General features: G+C 42.1%; 1 protein-coding gene across 1 annotated transcript; it reads right to left on the bottom strand.

Annotated features, from left to right (window-relative positions):
• On the bottom strand, window positions 12,375-21,034 carry LOC102178473 (PRAME family member 12-like). The gene is made up of 3 exons (XM_005691074.2): window positions 20,748-21,034; window positions 19,754-20,329; window positions 12,375-12,948 (listed from the first exon to the last, which is right to left on the bottom strand). The coding sequence occupies exons 1-3, from the start codon at window positions 21,032-21,034 to the stop codon at window positions 12,375-12,377; spliced, it is 1,437 nt and encodes a 478-aa protein (XP_005691131.2).

A 24,155-nucleotide genomic window follows, 5' to 3' on the forward strand; every position in this document is an offset into this window, starting at 1 on the left:
CTTGCAAGTTCATGCATGTTTTCACAAATGACAGGATTTCCTTCTTTTCATGGCCTAGTAATACACTGTTACATACATATACATATACTTTTATTTATTCATTCATCCACCAAAGGACATTTAGATTGTTTCCATATCTTGACTATTGTGAATAATGCTGCAGTGAATATGGGTATTCAGACATCTCTTCAAGGATCTAAGACACACATGGTGACTATAGTTAATAATACAATATTGTATAGTTGAAATTTTCTGTAAGTAGATTTTAAGCATTCTCACAACCCACACACACACAACAGTTAACTACAAAGCAATAGATGTCTTTTTTTTAAGGTTTTCTCATTTATTTAATTCTTATTTTATATATTATTTATTTATTTGGCTCCCTCGGGTCTTAGTTGCAGCATGCACGATCTTTACTGCAGCCTTGTGGGACACTCTAGTTTTGGCATACAGGCTCCGGAGCTTGTGGGCTTCAGCAGCTGTGGCTCAGAGGATTAGTTGCCCCAGGGCACATGGGATCTTAGTTCCCTAACCAGGAATCAAACCTGGGTCCCCTGCATTGCAAGGTGGATTCTTCACTAGACCACCAAGGAAGTCTCAGATAGATGTCTTAAGTCTCCTGATCTTGATAATCATTTCACAGTGTTTTTGTCTATCCCATCATCATCATTGTGTATTTTAAATACCTACAATTACATTTATCATTTATTACACAATTAGAAAAGTATATAAATGTATTTACTTAGTGCCTAGGGTGTGCCAACTAATACTCTGGGTGTCAGGGAAACATCCAATCAATGTGACATGATACTACTCTCATTTACCTCTGTGAATAGTTCTTACATTCTATTGAACCAATAGACAAAAAATATATAAGCTGAAAAGCAAAATTAATACAGGCATACATGTACCTATACCATAGTAGTGAAGGAGGGTGGAGGTATTAAAACGCCATCCCCAAAATGTGCCATGTTGGTATGCATTTTTTCTTTGTTTGAGCTGTAGGCAATCAAGACACTACCAATTGAAACACAGAAAACTCTCTCTCTTTCTCTGAACTACCTGAAAGAACTTAGAAAGGGAGCCTGAGAGAGCTATTACCAAGAGACAACTTCATCTGAATGACATCTGTATGGCAGATTGCTATTGTGGTTATTTAGTCACTAAGTTGGAGAAGGCAATGGCACCCCACTCCAGTACTCTTGCCTGGAAAATCCCATGGATGGAGGAGCCTGGTAGGCTGCAGTCCATGGGGTGGCTAAGAGTCTGACACGACTGAGCGACTTCACTTTCACTTTTCACTTTCAAGCATTGGAGAAGGAAATGGCAACCCACTCCAGTATTCTTGCCTAGAGAATCCCAGGGATGGGGAAGCCTGGTGGGCTGCCGTCTATGGGGTCGCACAGAGTCAGACACGACTGAAGCGACTTAGCAGCAGTCACTAAGTTGTGTCTGACGCTTTTGTGACCCCCCAAGGACTGTAGCTCACCAGGCTCCTCTATTCATGGGACTTTCCAGGCAAGAATATTGGAATGGGTTGCCATTTCCTTTTCCAGGGGATCTTCCCAGCCCAGGAATTGAAGCCACATCTCCTGCATTGGCAGGCAGATTCTTTACCACTGAGCCACCTGAGAAGCCCCCCTGTATGGCAGGATAAACTTATAATTATCAAATGCCTGCTCTTCTATAAATCACCCTTTTCTTTGAAGCCCAGGGCCCATCTCCCTATCCATGTCCTGAGATCATACCTAAGCTTCAATTTCTTGGCTTCTGCTGGGGACTTACTGTGCTTATCAGATTTGCAAACATTTTCATTTAAACTTCTTTTCTTTTCTCATTTTAATCTGTCTTATGTCAACTTCATTACTAGACCAATTAAAGAATGTAGGGAGGTTAAAGGAATTATTCCTCCCCACAATGATAAAAATGAATATGCAAACGGAAGCTACAACACTATGTTAATAATCAGTACAAAAAATTATGATTATTCTCCAGTCTTTAAAAAGAATTGAGAACTTTCTTGCTGTGATTATAAATATGCAGATGAATGAAAACTAGTAAATTAATATTTACTCGCTGCTGCTGCTAAGTCGCTTCAGTCGTGTCCAACTCTGTGCGACCCCATAGACGGCAGCCCACCAGGCTTCCCCACCCCTGGGATTCTCCAGGCAAGAACACTGGAGTGGCTTGCCATTTACTTCTCCGATGCAAGAAAGTGAAAAGTGAAAGTGAAGTCGCTCAGTCGTGTCTGACTTTTAGCGACCCCATGGACTGCAGCCTACCAGGCTCCTCCATCCATGGGATTTTCCAGGCAAGAGTACTGGAGTGGGGTGCCATTGCCTTCTTCAATATTTACTTAGCACACTGTAATTTAAAATGTAGAGAAATGCAATGTTTTGTTTCTTTGTGAGAAACTTCTCTAGAGAAGTGTGAGCAGTGACTGCTTTCTTCCCATGGCATAGCTGACAACAGGATCTGAGCATCTCTTTTATGCTTTGTAAATTGTCATCCTAAGTTTGGATCAGCCTCCCACATTGGATCCTTCATCCTTTCAGTGTCATGAAATTCCCTGAAAGTTCTGTGAGTGTGAAGTTTTGGCCCAGCATCACCTCCTCTGGGGCTTCTTCATTTTTAAATTTTTTTTGTTTAATTATTTATTTACTTCTTTGCTGTGATGTACCTTTGCTGCACGTGGACTTTCTCTACTTGCAGAGATCGAAGGCTACTCTCTAGATGGAGTGCTTGGGTTTCCCAATGTGATGGCTTCTCTTATTGCAGAGCATGGACTCTAGGGTGCCTGGGGCTTCACTCTTGTGGCTTGGGGGCCCTAGAGTGTACAGCTTGCAGTAACTGTAGCATGAGGGCGCTGTAGTTGTGGTACTTGGTCTTCGTATCTTCCAGGCATGTGGAATCCTCCTGGCCCAGGGACAGAACCCATGTCCTCTGCATTGGTAGGCAAATTCTTATCCACTGTACCACCGGAATGTCCTCTCCATTCATTCTTTTCTTCATGCAATTTCCTCCTTCCTGCCTCTCTGAGAGAAGGTGAGTGTGAGCCTGAGAGGAACAAAAGCCATGGAGAGAGGGTCACCCTTGACTGATTCACAGTCACACGTGGGAAAATGAAGGGAAAAGGGTCTGATTTACATACTGTTTATTCACAGGAGGTGCCTCACTGTGTTGTCTCCCCATGCAGGCTGGCTTCACTGAAGGAGAAAGAACACTCATCAGAAAGTCACTGGAACATCAGGCAGGAAACATTCCTACCAGCTTTAATGGGGTGTAGCTGGTGGAAGCTGGTTTCTGTTTGTCAGCAGAAACTCACAGGACCCTGGGGAACAAGGATCAAATGAACCAGGGAATTGGGAGAAGTTTGTTCTCCTTGGGCTGGAAAGCCATGGGGTTAGGGCAGTGTTTGAGGCCACACCCACTGGACTCAGGAACTCTGGGAGGGGGAGGATGAGGGACAGAGACCAGAACCCACCCCATGCCCTGGGTACAGGTGAGCCCTTTCCTCTCTCCCCTCTGTCAAGTGCAGAGTCGGAAGCCAGTTGGGGCAGGGATCCCCATGCACCCCAAGTTCCTGCTGTAGAGGAGTCTCAGCTTCAGGACACCTGTATCTGGCCCTGTGCAGGAGAGGATCCCAGAGCCCACCTGGTCCAAAATACATATGGGACCAGAGTCATTTGTCAGTGGGTGTGGACTGTGGGAGGGTTGTCCCCCTGGTCCCTTCCCTTCCTTTGAGTTCACAGAAGGTTTCTTTCCCTTTAAGTACTTCTGGGATCCTTGCACCTGGAAATCAGGCCAGGGTCAGTCATGGTCTGGTATGAAGGAGAAATTCTACTCAATATTCTTTAATAACTTATAATGGGAAAGAACCTGAAGAATAACGGATATATGTGCGTGTATAACTGAATTACTTTGGCATACACCTGAAACTGACAGAACATTGTAAATAAACTATTTGTTGTTGCTGTTTAGTCATGACGACCCTGTATGCAAGACAGCAAAAAAGACACAGATGTGTATAATGGACTTTTGGGCTCAGAGGGAGAGGGAGAGGGTGGGATGATTTGGGAGAATGGCATTCTAACATGTATACTATCATGTAAGAATCGAATCGCCAGTCTATGTCTGACACAGGATACAGCATGGTTGGGGCTGGTGCATGGGGATGACCCAGAGAGATGTTATGGGGAAGGAGGTGGAAGGGGGGTTCATGTTTGGGAATGCATGTAAGAATTAAAGATTTTAAAATTAAAAAAAAAAAAACTGTAAGAGAAAAAAAACCAAAACAAAACAAAAAAAAAAAACAAAGTCCTGACGAACTAACTCTTTGCAACCCCATGGACTGAAGCCTACGAAGCTCCTCTGCCCATGAGATTTTGCAGGCAAGAATACTGGAGTGGGCTGCCATTTCCTCCTCCAAGGGATCTTCCTGACCCAGGGATGAAACCCACATCTTCTGCGAACCCACATCTCCCCTGTCTCCTGAATCGGCGGGCAAATTCTTCACCAGTGAGCCACCTGAAAAGCCTGTGACATACGTATATATTGTGAAATAATCACAAGAAATAAGTTATCATCCATCACATCATCAAATTATGTGTTTTTTATGATTAGAACTTTAAAGATCTACTCTCTTAGCAATTTTCAAATACAAGATACAATATTGTTAACATTTGTCACGGTGCTGTGACAGACACGTTACATCCCCATGGCTTATTATCTTATAACCAGAAATGTGTTTTGCTTTGGCTCCATTTCTCCATTCTTTCTGGAGTTATTTCTCTACTCCTCTCCAGTAGCATATTAAGCACCTACCAACCTGGGGAGTTCATCTTCCAGTGTCATATCTTTTTACCTTTTCATGCTGTTCCTGGGGTTCTCAAGGCAAGAATACTGAAGTAGTTTCCCATCCCCTTCTCCAGTGGACCACATTTTGTCAGAACTCTCCATCGTGACCTGGCCATCTTGGGTGGCCCTGCACAGCATGGCTCGTAGTTTCATTGAGTTAGACAGGCTGTGGTCCATGTGATAAATTTGATTAGTTTTCTGTGATTGTGGTTTTCATTCTGTCTGCCCTCTGATGGATAAGGATAAGAGGCTTATGGAAGCTTCCTAACGGGAGAGACTGACTGTGGGGGAAATTTGATCTTGTTCTGATGGGCATGGCCATCATCATCATCTTTGAGACAGCCTAGAGGGGTTTGGGGGTGAAATTCAAGAGGAAAGGGACATATGTATACTTACAGTCAATTCACATTGTTGTATGGCAGAAGCCAACACAATATTGTAAAGGAATTATTCTCCAATTAAATACAAATTTATGTTTTAAAGAATACAAGAAGGAAGCTTTGAGAAACCAAAGAGAAGCTTTGGCGAGTATAAGGGTTTTTTCACTCTATGGCTGATAGAACAGAAACAGTTGCATGCTAAGTCACTTCAATCATGTCCCACTCTTTTTGACACTACAGACCATAGCCCACCAGGCTCCATTGTCCATGGGATTCTCCAGGCAAGAGAGGACAGATTTTTTTAAGATTTTTCACTGCATTTTTGTCTGTGCTGGGTCTTTGTTGCAGTGCACAGTCTGGCACTTCATTGCTGTGCCTGAACTTTCTCTAGTTGAGGTTCGTGGGCTTCTAGTTGTGCTGGTCTCTCTTGGGAGGAACATGCGCTCTAGCGCAGGTGGGCTTTAGTTGTTGTGGGGTGTAGGCTGAGTTGCAGCACTCAGGATTATTTGCTCTGCAGTATGTGGGATATCAGTTCTTGGACCATGGATGGAACCCATGTCCCTGTACTGGCAGGTGGATTCATAACCACTGGACCACTAGAGAAGTTCCTGAGACCTACTCTTCTTTTTCTTTTAACTTCTCATTTTATTATTATTATTATTTTAGTAAAAAATGCATACCATCCTATATGCATCCAATAGTGTCTGACCTTGGAAGCTAGGCCTGGTTAGTAACGAATGGGAGACCTACTCTTAAATGAGTAAAAGCATGGTGACCAAAACCATGCTATGTGCCTGTTCTATAAGAGAAGATATACCAGACATTTGTACATGCACATAGAAATGTACAGAAAATCAGAGAATAGTCTGGAAAGTACTCCACATGGGGAAGCCTGAAGAAGGGCCTGGGATGAGAAGGAAGTACAGTAGAGATGCTTATTCTCTCTGTATTATTGGGATTTTTTTCAATGAAAATATAGTCCTGTCTTACTTGGGCATAACAAAAAAAGAAACACACACACACACACACACACACACACACAAACAAAAGAAGTTTTTGGTTTGTTTTTTTTTTTCCTCACTGAATCAAACTTGGGTCTGCACACCAGCATGCAATGAAGCCAGTATTCTGACACTAGGATTGGTGAAGGAACGTGCAGGGTTTATTGCAGATGCCAACCAAAGATCAGAGACAACTATTGCTCAGTAGACCTAAATTCCTGGATAGCTATCAGGGAAAGACTTTAAAAGACAGGAGGAGGGAGAGGTTTGTGGGGTGTGCGATCAGCACATGGCCATTCTTCTGATTGGTTGTGCTTGTGCTCAGTCACTCAGTGGTGTCTGACTCTTTGTGGCCGCATTGACTGGGGCCCACCAGGCTTTTCTGTTCATGGAATTTTCCAGGCAAGAACGCTGGAGTGGGTTGCCACTTCCTACTACAGGAGTTCTTCCCGACCCAGGGATCAAAACCCCATCTCTTGCATCTCCTGCCTTGGCCAGCAAACTCTTCACCACTAGTGCCACCTGGGAAGGTGGTGTTTAATTGGGAATCAACATCAACTTTCTGCTTTCAACTGGCCTTCGGTCTACTTGCCAGTGGTCAGCATAAAATTAACTTCTCCCACCTGTAGGGATTTCAATATCTGTGAAACATCTCATGATATTATCTATAGCCCCTGAAGACATTTTTGTTTCTGGTTTCTTTTTGTTAGGCAAAGAACTTTGATTCTTTTTTCTTTTTACTGGAGTATAGCTGGTTTACAATGTTGTGTTAGTTTCTGCTGTACAACAAAGTGGATGAATAACACATATACAAATATCCCCTCTTTTTAGATTCTTTTCCCACCCCACACAGATCATCACAGAGTATTGCCTGGAGTTCCCTGTGCTATACAGTAAGTCCTTATTCATTATCTATTTTGTGTATAGTAGTGTGTATATATCAATCCCAAACTCCCAATTTATTCCTCCCCCTTTCTTCCTGGTAACTATAAACTTGTTTTCTACATCTGCGACTCTACTTCTGTTTTGTAAATAACTTTATTTGTACCCTTTTACAAGATTCCACATATAAACAATATCATATGATATTTGTCTTTTTCTGTCTGACTTAGTATGGCAATTTCTAGGTCCATCAACATTGTTGCAACTGGTATTATTTCATCCTTTTTATGATTGAGTAATATTCCATCAAATATATGTACTACATCTTTATCCATTCCTCTGTTGATAGACGTTTAGGTTGTTTCTGTGTCCTGGCTATGGTAAAGAGCACTGCAATGAAGAGTTAGGTGGATGTAGCTTTTTGAATTATATGACGATCTTCTCCAGGACATGCACAGGAAGACTATTGAATCATATTGTTGTTGTTTTTCAGTTAGTCAGTGTGTCCAATTCTTTGTGACCCCATGGACTGCAGCATGCCAGGCTTCTTGTCCTTTGCTATCTCCCAGAGTTTGCTCAAACACATATCCATTGAGTCAGTGATGCTATCTAACCATCTCATCCTTTGCCACCCACTTCTCCTCCTGCCCTCAATCTTTCCCAGCATATGGGTATTTTCATATGGTAGCTCTATTCTGAGTTTTTAAAGAAACTTCCATACTGTTCCACAGTGGTTGTACCAATTTACATTCCACCAATCGTGTGGGAGGGTTCCCTTTTCTTCACATCCTCTCTAGCTTTTACTGCTTGTAGATTTGTTGATGATGGTCATTCTGAGGATGTGAGGTGATACCTCAATATAGTTTTGGTTTGCATTTCTTCAATAGTTGATGATGCTGAGCATCTTTTCATGTGCTTTTTGGCCATCTGTGTGTCATCTTTGGAGAAAAGTCTATTTAGATCTTCTGCCTATTTTCTTGATTGGCCATTTATATATATATATATATATATGCATATATATGCACATATAAATAGAGAGAGAGAGCTGTATGAGAATTTTGTATATTTTGGAGATTAATCCTCTGTTGGTTGATTCATTAGCAAATATTTTCTCCCATTCTGTGTGTTGTCTTTCTGTTTTTTGTTTGTTTGTTTGTTTATGGTTTTCCTTGCTGTTCAAAAACTTTTAAATTTATTTAGGTCCGATTTGTTCATTTTTATACTTTCATTACTCCAGGAGGTGGGTCCAAAAATATTTTTAATTAATTTATTTTAATTGGAGGCTAATTACCTTATAATATGTTAGTGGTTTTTGCCATACATTGACATGAATCAGCCATGGGTGTACATGAGTCCTCCATCCTGAACTCCCCTCCCACCTCCCTCCCCATTCCATCCCTCAGAGTTGTCCCAGTGCACCAGCTTTGAGTGCCCTATTTCATGCATCAAACTTGGACTGGTCATCTATTTCATATATGGTAATGTATATGTTTCAGTGCTATTCTCTCAAATCATCCCACCCTTGCCTTGTCCTACAGAGTCCAAAAGTCTGTTCTCTATATCTGTGTCTCTTTTGCTGTCTTGCATATAGGGTCATTGTTATCATTTTTCTAAATTCTATACATATGTGTTAATATACTGTATTATTTTTCTTTCTGATTTACTTCACTCTGTATAATAGGCTCATTTCATCCACTTCATTAGAACTGATTCAAACATGTTCTTTTTATTAGCTGAGTAATATCCCATTGTGTATATGTACAACAGCTTTCTTATCCATCTGTCTGCCAATGGACATTTAGGTTGCTTCAATGTCCTAGCTATTGTAAACAGTGCTGTGATGAACATTGGGGTACACATGTCTTCTTTCAATTCTGGTTTCCTCAGTGTGTATACCCAGCAGTGGAATTGCTGTGTCCTATGGCAGTTCTATTTCCAGTTTTTTAAGGAATCTCCACACTTTTCTATAATGGCTGTACTAGTTTGCATTCCCACCAACAGTGTAAGAGGGGTCCCTTTTCTCCACACCCTCTCAAGCATTTATTGTTTGTAGACTTTTTGATAGCAGCCATTCTGGTTTTGATTTGCATTTCTCTGATAATGAGTGATGTTGAGCATCTTTTCATGTGTTTGTTATCCATCTGTATGTCTTCTTTGGAGAAATGTCTGTTTAGCTCTTTGGCCCATTTTTTTATTGGGTAGTTTATTTTTCTGGTATTGAGCTGCATGAGCTGCTTGTATATTTTGAAATTAATTCTTGCTATTATTAATGTCAGAGAATGTTCTTCCTATGCTTTCCTCTAAGAGTTTTACAGTATCCAGACTTACATTTAGTTCTTTAATCTATTTTGAGTTTATTTTTGTGTCTGGTGTTAGCGAATGCTTGAATTTTATTCTTTTTATGCTGTCCAATTTTCCAGCACCACTTATTGAAAAGACTATCTTTTGTCCATTGTATATGTTTGTCTTCTTTGTCAGAGATTAGATGACAATTGATGTGTAGGTTTACCACTGGACTTTCTATCCCGTTCCATCGTTCTATATTTCTGTTTTTGTGCCAGAACCATACTGTTTAATTGCTATAGATTTGTTGTAAAGTCTGAGGTCAGAGAGCCTCTTTTTTCTGCCTCATACAGCTACATTTTTCTCTCTCAAAGTTGCTCTGGGTATTCATGGTCTTTTTTGCATCCATACAAATTGTAAAATTTTTGGTTCTGATGCTGTAAAAAATGCTATTGGTAACTTGATAGGGATTGTGTTGAATCTATAGATTTCTTTGTATAGTATGGTCATTTGACCTTATTGACTTTTCCAAAAAAAAAAAAATACATGGTCTATCTCTCCATCTGTTTATGTTATTTTTTATTTCTTTCATCTATAACTTATAGTTTTCTGAGTACAGGTCTTTTGACTCCTTAGATAGGTGCATTTCTAGGTATTTTATTCTTTTTTATGCAATCCTAAATAGGATAATCTGTTTGATTTATGTGTTAAACAGATTTGTTTGATTTATCTGTTATATGTATTAACAGATTGATGTGTATTAACTTTGTAAATACTTTGTAAATGTGTATTAACTTTAATATTACCAAATTCATTGATGAGGTCTACTGGTTTTCTAGTAGTATATTTAGGATTTTGTATTTATACAGTTATGTCATCTGTAAACAGTGAGAGTTTCACTTTATATTTTCCAAACTGGATTTCTTGTATTTCTTTCTTCTCTGATTGCCAAAGCTAGGACTTTAAAAACTATGTTAAATAATAGGGACAGGAATACACATTGTTGTCTTGTTCCTGATCTTTGAGGAAATGCTTTCAGTTTTTCACCATTAAGAATATTTTCTGTGAGTTTGTCATATATTTATTATGTTGAGACAAGTTCCCTTTATGCCTACTTCCCTGAGACATTTTTCATAAAAATAAGGTGTCACTTGTAACTTCTCCTTTTTCATTTCTATTTTTATTGATTTTAATCTTCTCTGTTTTTTACTTAAAGTGTCTGGCTAAAGGTTTACCAGTTTTATTTGTCCTTTCATTCTAATTATAAATGGGTGTTGAATTTTGTCAAAAGATTATTCTGTATCTATTGAGATTTTTTCATAGATGTTTTTCATCTATGTTTTTCATTCTTCAGTTGGTTAATGTGGTGTGTCATGGTGATTGATTTGCATATACTGAAGAATCCTTGCATCCTTGGGGTGAATCCCATTTGATCACGGTGTATGATCTTTTTGATATATTGTTGGGTTCTATTGATATCTGGTAGTGTTTTGTTAAGGATTTTTGTGTCTGTGGTCATTGGTGATATTGGCCAATGATTTTCTTTTTTGAGCATATCTTTGTGTGGTTTTGGTATCAGGCAGATAGTGGTCCCATAAAATGAACTTGGGAGTGTTTCTTGCTCTACAACTTGATGAAATAGGAGGAGGATAAGTGTTAACTCTTTAAATGTTTGATAGACTTCTGCTGCGGAACCATCTGGTCCTGGACTTTTGTTTTCTGAAAGTTTTTAAATCAGTTTCAATTTTAGTATTTATGATTGGTCTGTTCATGTTTTCTCTTGCTTCCTGGTTCAGGTTTAGAAGGTTGTCTCTTTCTAAGGATTTGTCCATTTCTTCTAAGTTGTCCATTTTATTAGTATATAGTGGCCTGTGGGAGTCTGTCGATCCTCTGTGTTTCTGTGATGTCAGTTGTAACTTATCTGTTCATTTCTAATTTTATTGATATGAGTCCTCTCCCTCTTTTTCTTGATAAGTCTGGATAAAGGTTTATCAATTTTGCTATCAGCTTTTAGTCTCATTGATCTAAAAAACAAAACTCATCTCTTTTATTATTTTCTTCATTTCTATCTCATTTATTTCTGCTCTCATCTTTCAGATCTCTTTCCTTGTACTAACTTTTGTACTAACCTTGTACTATAACTAGTTTCCATTAGCTTTTTATTACCAAACTAACAAGCCCTACTTGTCAAAGTACTTTTTATCCTTTGGTCTGATCTATAAGCAAGTAGCCTAGGAGATCTGAGGCTCAGAATGTCTATCTCGAGAGATAACTTCAGTCTCTCCTATGCATTCTCTAACCTTCCCAGCAGTGGCTGAGACTTATGGACACAGCAGGAGAAGCATGAGGACTGGTCATGTCCAGGATCATGACTTGAATCAGCAGTGAGGACCCTACCAACAGCTCTTCAATGGCTCATTGAGCACTGAGTATGTTCCCCTTTCTGTGTATTAACCCAGTGATAAGCCTCAGAAATAAGTGCAGAGAGAAGAGACAACCCAGAAAGAATACAGAACTTGCTTAAATAGTATATGTTTCAGATCATAGACAATTCAGTGCCTTAATCTTTTATCAGCGTCTGGAGACTTCTGATGTATAAAATGAGAAAACTGAATAACACATCAGAGAAAGCAGCAGTACGTTTACACTGAAAGCCTCTTTATTTCTAACCATATCTACCATATCTTTAGAAACATCCAACCATGGGTAACTTCATATGTCAAAAGCTCCAAATCCACCTCATGAAATTTAGGTTCATCTTTCTGGCTCTTTAGGACACTTTTCCTCCAAGCCCCTTTTTCCTCTCAGAGTCAACTTTTCCCTCTGCAATCCTGCACCTTTGCTGAATCACTTTTTCTTCTCATATTCACATTGAGCAGATATCTGCAACCATGAGTTTCTGTTCCCTTATGATGCAACTCTGTCCTAGCTTTTAGTATTCAAGAAAATTTGTGATATAGGCAGTCAACTAGGCAAGGATATTTCCCTGGTATATAATGGGCTCAGGATGAGAGAATGCATGACCTTCACACTGTGGACAGGAGATAGAGCTAATCCAAATGGTCCTGGGACGTCCTAAGTCCTTCAGAATCTCAAACAGTTCAGCCCGACACTGCGCAAGTCTCTGTGGTCGACGGATTCCCCTAGATAGCAAACTCTCCTGAGGGACAGGGTACAGCTCTTTATTTAAACTGGGCAGTGCGGAGGTGTGTCGCAGCATCTTCTCCATGATAGCCATAGAGAGGAGGTTTCCGCACATGCTGAAGTACTTGAGCTGGAAGCAGTGGCTCAGGGCAGGCAGGATGGCTTCAAGATGGAAGTCCCTAATCCCACACATGTTTAAGTCCAGTTTTTCAAGTGTGCCTGCAACTTTCTCCAGCAGAACTGAGAGGCGCTCAGCATTGGAGTACGTCAGGAGGTCACCAGTCAGATCCAGGCCCTTTAGCTGACTGATGTTTGGACATTGGGACAGATGGGTCAAGTCTGAATCCGTAAGGAGAGAGTGAGTTATAGCAAGGTTTTCCAAGGGAGTCATCAGGCACCTGGGGAGAAAAATATCTGTCTTTTAAAATCTGGGGTGAACTGTAACCTCAAGTTAAGAGATAATAGATCTTTCCAAGGTCACGTCTGTCTGACCATCTGATAATGATCAAACCCAGAATGCCCAATTTTATTTCAACCAGGATCATTTCATCCTCCTTGTGACTGAATTAAATACATACAATCTCAAATACTCTTTCCTGAGGTGTCAAGAGGAGTAAAATATATTCCACTTCATTATGAGGATGAATGGAGATAATGGAATAGACTAAAACAAATTCAGGAGAGCCTGACATCTTGTTGCAACCAAGTATGTGCTGTGTTGTGCTTAGTTGCAGTCAAGTCTGACTCTTTGTGACCACATGGATTTTAGCCTGCCAGGCTCCTCAGTCAGGCAAGAATACTGTGGTGGAGATTCTCTTCAGGGGATCTTCCCAACGCAGGGATCGAACTCAGGTCTCTCACATTGCAGGCAGATTCTTTGCCATCTGAGCCACCAAGGAAGCCCTAATAAAGTATGAGCATCAGTGAATTTTGGTCATAAGAGACATACTTAAGGGGCAGTCCTAAGATGGTGGAGGAATAGGACAGGGAGACCACTTTCTCCCCTACAGATTCATCAAAAGATCATTTGAATGCTGAACAACTTCCACAAACCAACTTCTGAACACTGGTGGAGGACCCCAGGCACCTGGGAAGGCAGCCCATTCTCTTTGAAAGGAAGTAGGACAAAATATAAAAGACAAAAAGAGAGACAAAAGAGTTAGGGATGGAGACCTGTCCCGGGGAGGGAGTCATGAAGGAGAAGTTTCCAAACACCAGGAAACCCTCTCACTGGCAGGTCTGTGGGGAGTTTTGGAATCTCAGAGGACAGCATAACCGGGAGAGCGGAAAAAAAACAAAAAACCACCGAATATGCACCTAACTGCAACTCCCAGCAGAGAAGTAGCCCAGAAATTTGCATCCACTACCATGAAGTGGGGGCTGAACAGGGAGGACCCCTTAAGTATAAGGAGTATAAGGAGACATACTTAGGACCACCCCTTAAGTATGTCTCTTATGACCAAGATTGCATGCTTAGGGTAAGGACTGGGCCTGAATGGCCTGAGGACAATCTGAGGGAGCTAACTTGAGATAGCAACTGTGGGATAGCCAGAAACAGAAAAAAAAAAAAAAAAAAAAAAAAGAGAGAGAGAGAAAGAGAGAGAGTACATTCCCTTGAAAAGTTCTAACCTAAGGTTCAGCCTGACCCACTCACGGAACAAAGGACTGAGTGAACACCAAAGGAGAGCTAGCCTGCTGCGGACCAGCCCATCCCCCCACCAGAGGAAGAGAGGCAGGTGGGAGACAGCCAGAGTCAGAAGACAAGGGGCAATTTCAGCCCCAGAGATGGCATCCTACACCAAACTGTGAGCAGGCTCCCATTTGCTAACCAAGTCTTCCTGGGATCCTGGATGGTTGACACCTGCCAGGAGGGTCTCAGCCAGAGATCAGCTCCCCAGAGGAGACACATGGCACACCTGAGACGGTGCTCTTGCAGTGCACCCAGGAAGCTGAGTAGCTGGGACCCAGGAGGTGATTAAGACACACTGGCCACCTGGGACAGTGCACTCACCAAGCATCTGGTTGCCTGAGCTGCTTGGACCTGGGAAGGGCACAAAATGCATGCCCAAATGGATCTATGCCTTTGTGGTGTACCTGAGAACCTGAACCTGAGCAGCTTAGACCTCAGAAGTGCACAAAACCCAGGGCCCACTTAGGACAGTTCCACTATAGCGCAACCTGGAGCCTGAGCAGTGTAGACTGGGAAAGCACATGCTGTGGTGAGCTGAGGCAAACCCAGTGTGGTCCATACACTGCAAGAATTCTCCACACACACCAGTGATATTTGTTTACAGTGTTGCTCCCTCCCCACATCCCAACTGAACAAGTGAGCCTAAATAAATGACCCCTTCGCCCCCTAGTGCCAGGGTGGAAATTAGAAACTGAAGAGACTTGCAAACAGAAGAAGCCAAAATAAAGAAGAGAGAACTGCCCTGGAAGTGACGGGTGCAATGGATTAAAACCCTGTAGTTAGCATTGACTAAGCATTGGAAGGGGCCTATAGCCCTTGAGAAGAAGTATAAGCTGGAACAAGGAACTATCTGAAACTAAACTAACTCCACACTGCCCTCAACAGCTCCAGAGAAATAGATACAGTTTCACTATTATCATTTTTTAATTTTTTAGTTCTTTATTACTCCTTTAATTTACATTTTTATAACCTACTATTACTTTTCAAAAAAGACCCTATTTTTAAAGCAAATTTTATATATATTTTTTATAGTTTTTGTGATTGATTTTGTTTTGTATTTTTAATATTGTATCTTTGAGAATCTAAGCTCTACTCTAGATTTTTAAGGTTTGCTTTTTGGTATTTGTTATCAATTTTGTACCTTTAAGAATCTAATCTTTAGTATCCATTTTTACTTAGGGGTATGATCACTGAATTGGTTGCTCTCTCCCCTTTTGACTCTCCCTTTTCTCCCCCAGCTCACCTCTGTCTCCTCCCTCCCCCTTCTCTTCTCTACTTAACTCTGTAAATCTCTCTGGGTGTTCTTGGCTGTGGAGAATACTTAGCGAACTGATTACTGGCTAGATTGGTCTCTCCCCTTTTGACTCCCCCTCTTCTCCTCCTGATCACCTCTATCTCCCTCCTTCCTCTTCTCTTCTCTGTGTAACTCTGTGAGCCTCTCTGGGTGTCCCTCACTGTGGAGAGTCTTTTCACCATTAACCTAGATGTTTTATCATCTGTGCTGTATAGATGGAGAAGTCTTAAGGCTACTGTAAGAATAAGACTGAAAGCCAGAGGCAGGAGGCTTAAATCCAAAACGTGACAGTACCAGAAAACTCCTGACTCCAGGGAACATTAATCGACAAGAGCTCATCCAAAAGCCTCCTTACCTACACTGAAACCAAGCTCCACCCAAGAGCCAACAAGGTCCAGAGCAAGACAGTGCCAAGCTAATTCTCCAGAAATGCAGGAACAGAGCCCTCAGCATTAAAATATAGGCTGCCCAAAGTCACACCTAAGACATAGACACTTTAAAACTCACTACTGAACACGTCATTGCACACCAGAGAGAAGAGATCCAACTCCACGCACCAGAACACCGACAAAAGCTTCCCTAAATGGGAAACCTTGACAAGCCACTAGTCCAACTCCACCCACAGGGAGCAACCTCCACAATAAAGAGGAACCACAAACTTCCAGCATACAGAAAGGCCACCCCAAACACAGCAATCTAAACAAAATGAAAAGGCAGAGAAATATGCAGCAGGTAAAGGAACATGATAAATGCCCACCAAACCAAACAAAAAAGGAGGAGATAGCAAGTCTACCTGAAAAGAATTCAGAATAATGATACTAAAGATGATCCAAAATTTTGAAAACAAAATGGAGTTACAGGTAAATAGACTAGAGAAAAGGATTGAGAAGATGCAAGAAATGTTTAACAAAGACCTAGAAGAAATAAAAAAGTGTCAATCAATAATGAATAATGCAATAACTGAGATCAAAAGCACTCTGGAGGGAAGCAACAATAGAATAGCTGAGACAGAAGATAGGATAAGTGAAATGGAAGATAGAATTGTGGAAATAAAGGAAACAGAGAGGAAAAAAGAACGAAAAGAAATGAGGACAACCTCAGAGACCTCTGGGACAATGGTAAACACCCCAACACTCGAACCATAGGACTCCCAGAAGAGAAGACAAAGGAAAGACCATGAGAAAATCCTTGAGGAGATAACAGCCACCCAAGTCCAAGAAACCCAGAGAATCCCAAAGAGGATAAACCCAAGGCGAAACAACCCAAGACACATATTAATAAAATTAACAAAGATCAAACACACACACACAAAAAAACAAATATTAAAAGCAGTAAGGGGAAAGCAACAAATAACACACAAGGGGATTCCTATAACGATAACAGCTGATCTTTCAATAGAAACTCTTCAGGCCAGGAGGGAATAGCAGGACATACTTAAAGTGATGAAAGAAAATAACCTACAGCCCAGATTACTGTACCCAGCAAAGATCTTATTCAAATGTGAAGGAGAAATCAAAAGCTTTACAGACAAGCAAAAGCTGAGAGGAATTCAGCACCAAACCAGCTCTCCAACAAATGCTAAAGGATATTCTAGACAGGAAACACAAAAAGGGTGTATAAACTCAAACCCAAAACAATAAAGTAAATGGCGACAGGATCATACTTATCAATAATTATGTTAAATGTAAATCGGTTGAATGCCCCAACCAAAAGACAAAGACTGGCTGAATGGATACAAAAACAAGACCCCTATATATGTTGTCTACAAGAGACCCACCTCAAAACAAGGGACACATACAGACTGAAAGTGAAAGGTTGGGAAAAGATATTCCATGCAAATAGCGACCAAAAGAAAGCAGAAATAGCAATACTCATACAGGTAAAATAGACTTTAAAACAAAGGCTATGAAAAGAAACAAAGAAGGATACTACATAATGATCAAAGGATCAATCCAAGAAGAAGATATAACAATTATAAATATTAGTTCAGTTCAGTCGCTCAGTCGTGTCCTACTCTTTGCAACCCCGTGAATCGCAGCACGCCAGGCCTCCCTGTCCATAACCAACTCCTGGAGTTCACTCAGACTCATCCATCGAGTCAGTGATGCCATCCAGCCATCTCATCCTCTGTCGTCCCCTTCTCCTCCTGCCCCCAATCCCTCCCAGCATCAGAGTCTTTTCCAATGAGTCAACTCTACGAATGAGGTGGCCAAAGTACTGGAGTTTCAGCTTTAGCATCATTCTTTCCAAAGAAATCCCAGGGCTTATCTCCTTCAGAGTGGACTGGTTGGATCTCCTTGCAGTCCAAGGGACTCTCAAGAGTCTTCTCCAACACCACAGTTCAAAAGCATCCATTCTTCAGTGCTCATCTTTCTTCACAGTCCAACTCTCACATCCATACATGACCATTGGAAAAACCATAGCCTTGACTAGACGGACCTTTGTTGGCAAAGTAATGTCTCTGCTTTTCAACATGCTATCTAGGTTGGTCATAACTTTTCTTCCAAGGAGTAGGCATCTGTTAATTTCATGGCTGCAATCACCATCTGCAGTGATTTTGGAGCCCAAAAAAATAAAGTCTGACACTGTTTCCACTGTTTCCCCATCTATTTCCCATGAAATGATGGGACCAGATGCCATGATCTTCGTTTTCTGAATGTTGAGCTTTAAGCCAACTTTTTCACTCTCCACTTTCACTTTCATCAAGAGGCTTTTTAGTTCCTCTTCACTTTTCGGCCATAAGGGTGGTGTCATCTGCATATCAGGTTATTGAAATCATAGCGCATACAGCACAGCCGAGAGGAGCTACCCCATGTCCGAGGTCAGGGGCGGCAGTGGAGAGGAGCCACCCCACGTCCAAGGTCAGGGGTGGGGGCCGAGAGTGCCAGCCTGGGACAGCGCAGGAGCAGCAGAGAGGAGCTACCCCACGCCTGAGGCCAGGGGCATCGGTTGGGAAGAGCAACCCCATGTCCAAGGAGTGGTGGCTGTGCGGCAGGAGGGCCTAGAGGAGCTATTCCACGTTCAAGGTCAGGAGGGATAGTGGTGAGGAGATACCCCTCATCCAAGGTTAGGAGCAGCAGCTGCACTTTGCTGGAGCAGCTGTGAAGAGATACCCCACCTCCAAGGCAAGAGAAACCCAAGTAAGACAATAGGTGTTGCAAGAGGGCATCAAAGAGCAGACACACTGAAACTATAATCACAGAAAACTAGTCAATCTAATCACACTAGGACCACAGCCTTGTCTAACTCAATGAAACTAAGCCATGCCTGTGGGGCCACCCAAGACGGGTGGGTCATGGTGCAGAGGTCTGACAGAATGTGGTCCACTGGAGAAGGGAATGGCAAACCACTTCAGTATTCTTTCCTTGAGAACCCCATGAACAGTATGAAAAGGCAAAATGATAGGATACTGAAAGAGGAACTCCCCAAGTCAGTAGGTGCCCAATATGCTACTGGAGATCAGTGGAGAAATCACTGCAGAAAGAATGAAGGGATGGAGCCAAAGCAAAAACAATACCCAGTTGCGGATGTGACTGGTGATAGAAGCAAGGTCCAATGCTGTAAAGAGCAATATTGCATAGGAACCTGGAATGTCAGGTCCATGAATCAAGGCAAATTGGAAGTGGTCAAACAGGAGATAGCAAGAGTGAACATCAACATCCTAGGAATCAGCGAACTAAAATGGACTGGAATGGGTGAATTTAACTCAGATATCTACTACTGAGGGCAGGAATCCCTCAGAAGAAATGGAGTAGCCATCATGGTCAACAAAAGAGTCCAAAATGCAGTACTTGGGTGCAATCTGAAAAACGACAGGATGATCTCTGTTCGTTTCCAAGGCAAACCATTCAATATCAGTTGAACGTGAGTCTGAGTGAACTCAGGGAGATGGTCATGAACAGGGAGGCCTGGCGTGCTGTGATTCATGGGGTTGCAAAGAGTCGGACATGACTGAGCGACTGAACTGAACTGAACTGATGATATCACACTGGATGGCATCACTGACTCAATGCACAGGAGTTTGTGTGAACTCCGGGAGTTGGTGATGGACAAGGAAGCCTGGCGTGCTGCAATTCATGGGGTCCCAAAGAGTCTGACACAACTGAGCAACTGAACTGAACTGATGATATCACAGTTCAGGATAGAGTATCAAAGGGAGGAGTGCTTTTGACTTTCTAGCGTTGGGTACACTGTTACCAGGCCAGTGGTGCACACTCACCTGAGCATCTGGTTCAGGCAGCCTTCAAGGAAGGAGGGAGTCTCCAAATACAGATCTCGGAGGTGGTGCAACCTGCGGAACTGAGAGGTAATTTGGACAGCATGGTGATACTCTTCCTCCTCTTCAAATGCTAGCCCATGGATGTGGGAGAGATAGAGTCTCTGTATATTACTCATTTGGCCCAAGAAAGGAGCAAACATGGCCAGAGTGGACAGATGCCAAATGCAATTCACTTCCACTTCCTGAATACAGTCCAGTTGCACTATACCCAGGACCTGCATAATATTTTCTAAGGGCGTTGAAGCAATCTTCAGCTTATTAGAGCACAGGTGTATGGAAGCTTTTCTCTGCTCCACCCACCTCATGAGGTAGATGAGGAAGTCATCTATGATACTTTCCTTGAAGTGCAGTTCTATGAACACCTCTAAAGGAGCCAAGGGCTGCTCTGTCCTTGACCTGACCTCAGCCACTGGTGTCATTGATGAGCTTGAGGACACATGGACACTTGATCCAGACCACATTTTCCAGAAGTCCTGGCCAGTATTCCTTAAATCCAGCACCCGCAGTTTGCACCTCCTGTGGGGAAACAGCAGATTCGCTGTTTGAAGGAAACCACAGAATAAAACCACAGACTTAGAATTGAGGCTACACTCTGACTTCCCACCTGAGATTATACTTGACATTCCTACAGCCTTGCCCTCTTCTTTCCTCTCTGCCTCACCTTCCTGCTTTTCCCTTTCCATCCTTCCTCAGTCTCTGCTTCTAGTGCCCATAAGCATCAGGCGTGTTCTTTTAGGTTTCCTGGCATCTTAGGCACTCTCTCACTGCCAGGAGGCATTTCCCCAAAGTGAGCTCAGCAATAGCCAAGGACTCTGAGAGTCTTCATTGGCATCATCAGAAGTCTCTTGCCCATCCTTTGACTATTCACTCTCTTGACCCCAAGTGTTTCTTCATGATGTCTAGCAACCTACGAGGCTACCTGGATTTGACTTACTTGGAATGATTTTTCTGGGCAAGCAGGATATCAAGACCATCCAGAACTGCTTGTAAGGTCCCCAAGTGAAGCTTTTGCATCAGGCCCCCCAGAGGCAGACGGACAAAGGGCCAGGCATACACCATGGCCTTCAGGGTCTCACTTCGACTCCCACAGAAGGCTTCCATGAAGAGTGGGGGGAAGAGTTCGATGGGCAGATACTCAAGAGCTGCGATGGCCAAGGCCTCATCCCTCAGCAGGCTCACTGCTGCCAGGTTCAAGAGTCTGGGTAGGGTCTGGAGACTCATCCTGACTTGGTTCCAAAAGGAAACCTGTGAGTGCTTCCAAGGAACAAGACATTCTTTTCAGGCAAATCAGGAGCACACCTCAGTTTGTTTCTCCCCACCCTTGAGAGGAACCTACTCAGGGGCCAAGGCCACTGCTCTAGTGGTGGTGGAATTATTGCAGGGAAGAGCCACTTCTCTCTCCAAAATAGATCTCTCTCATTGACTTGAATCTGTTGCTTTTGTTATTACAATCATACATAATGGCCTGCTTCAGGGAACCCTGGCCCTCTACCTGAATACTAAACTAAAAGCATCTGTTTTCAGCTCACAGGGAGATAATTTGCCCCTGCCCAACTGTGAATGACTGCAAGAATGAAGAGATTAACACACTCCTTCCCCAAGGATGGACATGCCAGGAGATACTTGCAAGATATTATTGCCTTTCTACTTTACTTCCTCAACTCCTCCTCCTCTCTGTTCTATAAAAGACTCTGGCACCCAGCCTCCAACAAGATGGTTGAGACATTAGTTTGCCATCTTCTTGGTCAGGCTGTTTTCTGAATAAAAGTCATATTTCTTGCCTCAGCACCTAGTCTCTCATCTCTTGAATTCATTGGCCTGTTACGGGAGTGAGCAGACCAGGCTTGGACCTGGTGATAGAAGTGCCTTAGTGCCAGTTGCCTGTCACAAGTAGAGGGGGGAAATGCAACCACTGATTCATCCACTGCTTTGCTTAATAATGTTCCACTGGGAAGTGGTTACTAGGAGCTGGAGGCTGAGCTTCATCCTTTCAGAAGAAAATGCTTAAAATATCACTTGAGCCTTAAAAGTATGGGAATAAGAGCATCATGTGGACCAACACAGCTTCCATCTTGAGTTCCCACAGTTAACTGGGATGGGAAAGGTCAGGAGATACCCCTAAAATGAATGCTCTATGTGTACTAATTAAATCTTTTAAATTTCAGGAAATAAAATTCCAAGCAAACATCTTTCATTAAAAGGGGCATCTGCTTGATTAAGACACTTAAAAATTATATAAACCAAAGCACCAATCCAAATATTTGGGATTAAGTCTAAACTACTTTAGAGGCCAAACCAAAACCTTAAATGAGCACATCTGAAAATATACTTTTATTCATTTATTTTTATTTATTCATTTTGGCCACATCACCTGTAGGATCTTTGTTCCTGGACCAGAGATTGAACAAGTTCCCCCTGCTGTGGGAGAGCAGAACCTTAACCACTGGAGCCCCAGGGAAGTCTCAAGAAAAGCTCTCCTGCCATCCCAAGGTGCATGCCACCATTCAACACCAGTTGACCATGGATAAAATGAAGGTGTCCACAGTTGTGTCTGTAACTTACCAGCTCTGATGTGGGTGGCAGGCTGCTCAGATCTCAGACATGATGGAGAGCCCAGTTGGTGCCTCTGGAGATGGAAGATTCTATATTCTTTCTTTGGTACTGAGGGCTTTTATAGACCTTTCTAATCACATCTTAGTCTTTCCTACTACCAACAGCCAATCAAAAAATAATACCTGATAATGTTTCACACTACCCCTCTGGTTAATCCTGATTGAATCTTTGTCAATCTCCAGAGGAATGAATGGAATCAGATTACATTCAGGGAAGATAAAGAATGAGGGAGGGCTATTGAAGTCATAGGCTCCTTCCTAGGTTCATTCTAGAAATATTGATTGGGCTTTACCAATATCAATAGTAGTAGCTGTGGGTGTGAGACCAGGAAGGAGTTATTGATTTGTGGCAGCAGATAAGATAAACAAAACTTTAAAGCATCATCGTGGATCTTTGGCCATAAAAAATTATCAAAATGTCCAAGAATTAAAGCTACTTCACAAAGACAGTAGTGTTGTTCTGAAAAGAAATAAAATAAGCCATCCACTTATCAAGTGCCACTTAGATATTGTGTGACACATGGAGATCAGGAATCTATTCAGGAAGGAAAGGGAAGTGCTTTGGGAGATGTGGTTGGTTTTCCAATCTTAGGTCAAGAATTCTCTGAAGGAGATCAGTTCAAAGTCACATTGAGAAGTAAGGGTGGAGGCTAGGTAGTTGGAACTGGGCATTCCAAAACAGAAAATGTAACTCAAATAGTGTAAAATGAAATTTCTTTTCCTCTCTCTTGGGGAAGAAGATTTAAAGCCTTTTCTCTGGGTTGTGTTTATAAATTGAAGGGAGTGACTAAAAGGAAACTGTCACTTTTGAGAGTGTTCTCTCCCAGAAATTTGGTATCAGCACCACAAACTGGCTTGAAAACATTATTTGCTTTCACTTTAAAATTTTTAAGTGAGAAATTGAAACTGAGTGGGGCCCTGTGGGTCTCCCAAGCACAGTAGTCTTTCTGTGCCCCATTTCTTATAGGCAAGACTTTGGCCTCCATGAGCTTACCTGAGTTCCCAGGGATGGATTCCAACAGTTGCTAATCAAGGGAGGATCAGGCAAGAAATCACCTGAGAAAAGATTAAAGGGACCTCAGAAGCTCATCAAGTTTAGGAGACCAGACCACCCTAGACCCTGCACACACCCTAATCTTATCAGAGACCCAACATTTGACTCACTGTTATCAAAACTCTCATCAAGTTCTCTGGGTTTGAGACACATCATAGTTTTTGAGGCAGAAGCCTGGTGTGTCTACCTTTGTCTGCCAAGGCAATAAAGCTAGGTTTTTCTACTTCACCCCAAAACTCTTCCTTCAGGATTTCAATGTCATGTTGGAATAATAGCAGATCATGAGCCTGTTAAGGGAGCAAAGGCAGTGCTTTTGGGGATATGGTTGGGTCCCTAGGGTTCAGTCATGGCTTCTCTGATGGATATCAGGTCAAAATCACAGTGAGTAATGAGGGAGGATTCAGGCAGCCTGGAGCAGGGCATTCCAAAAGGGACCCTGTGAATGACTCAAGACAGTTTAAACAATGATTGTATAGTATTGCTAATTTTCCCATGGTTGACTTACAAAACACACAATGTAAGAGCTACAAGTCAAGTTTTGCCAACCCCGTGGACTCCAGCACACTAGGCTCCTCTGTCTTTCACTATCTCCCAGAGTTTGTTCAAACTCCTATTCATTGAGTCGGTGATGCTATCCAACAATCTCATCCTCTGTCATCCACTTCCCCACCATCTT

The sequence above is a fragment of the Capra hircus genome, chromosome 16 (genome assembly GCF_001704415.2).
Source record: "Capra hircus breed San Clemente chromosome 16, ASM170441v1, whole genome shotgun sequence".
In the NCBI taxonomy this organism is placed as follows: Eukaryota; Metazoa; Chordata; class Mammalia; order Artiodactyla; family Bovidae; genus Capra; species Capra hircus.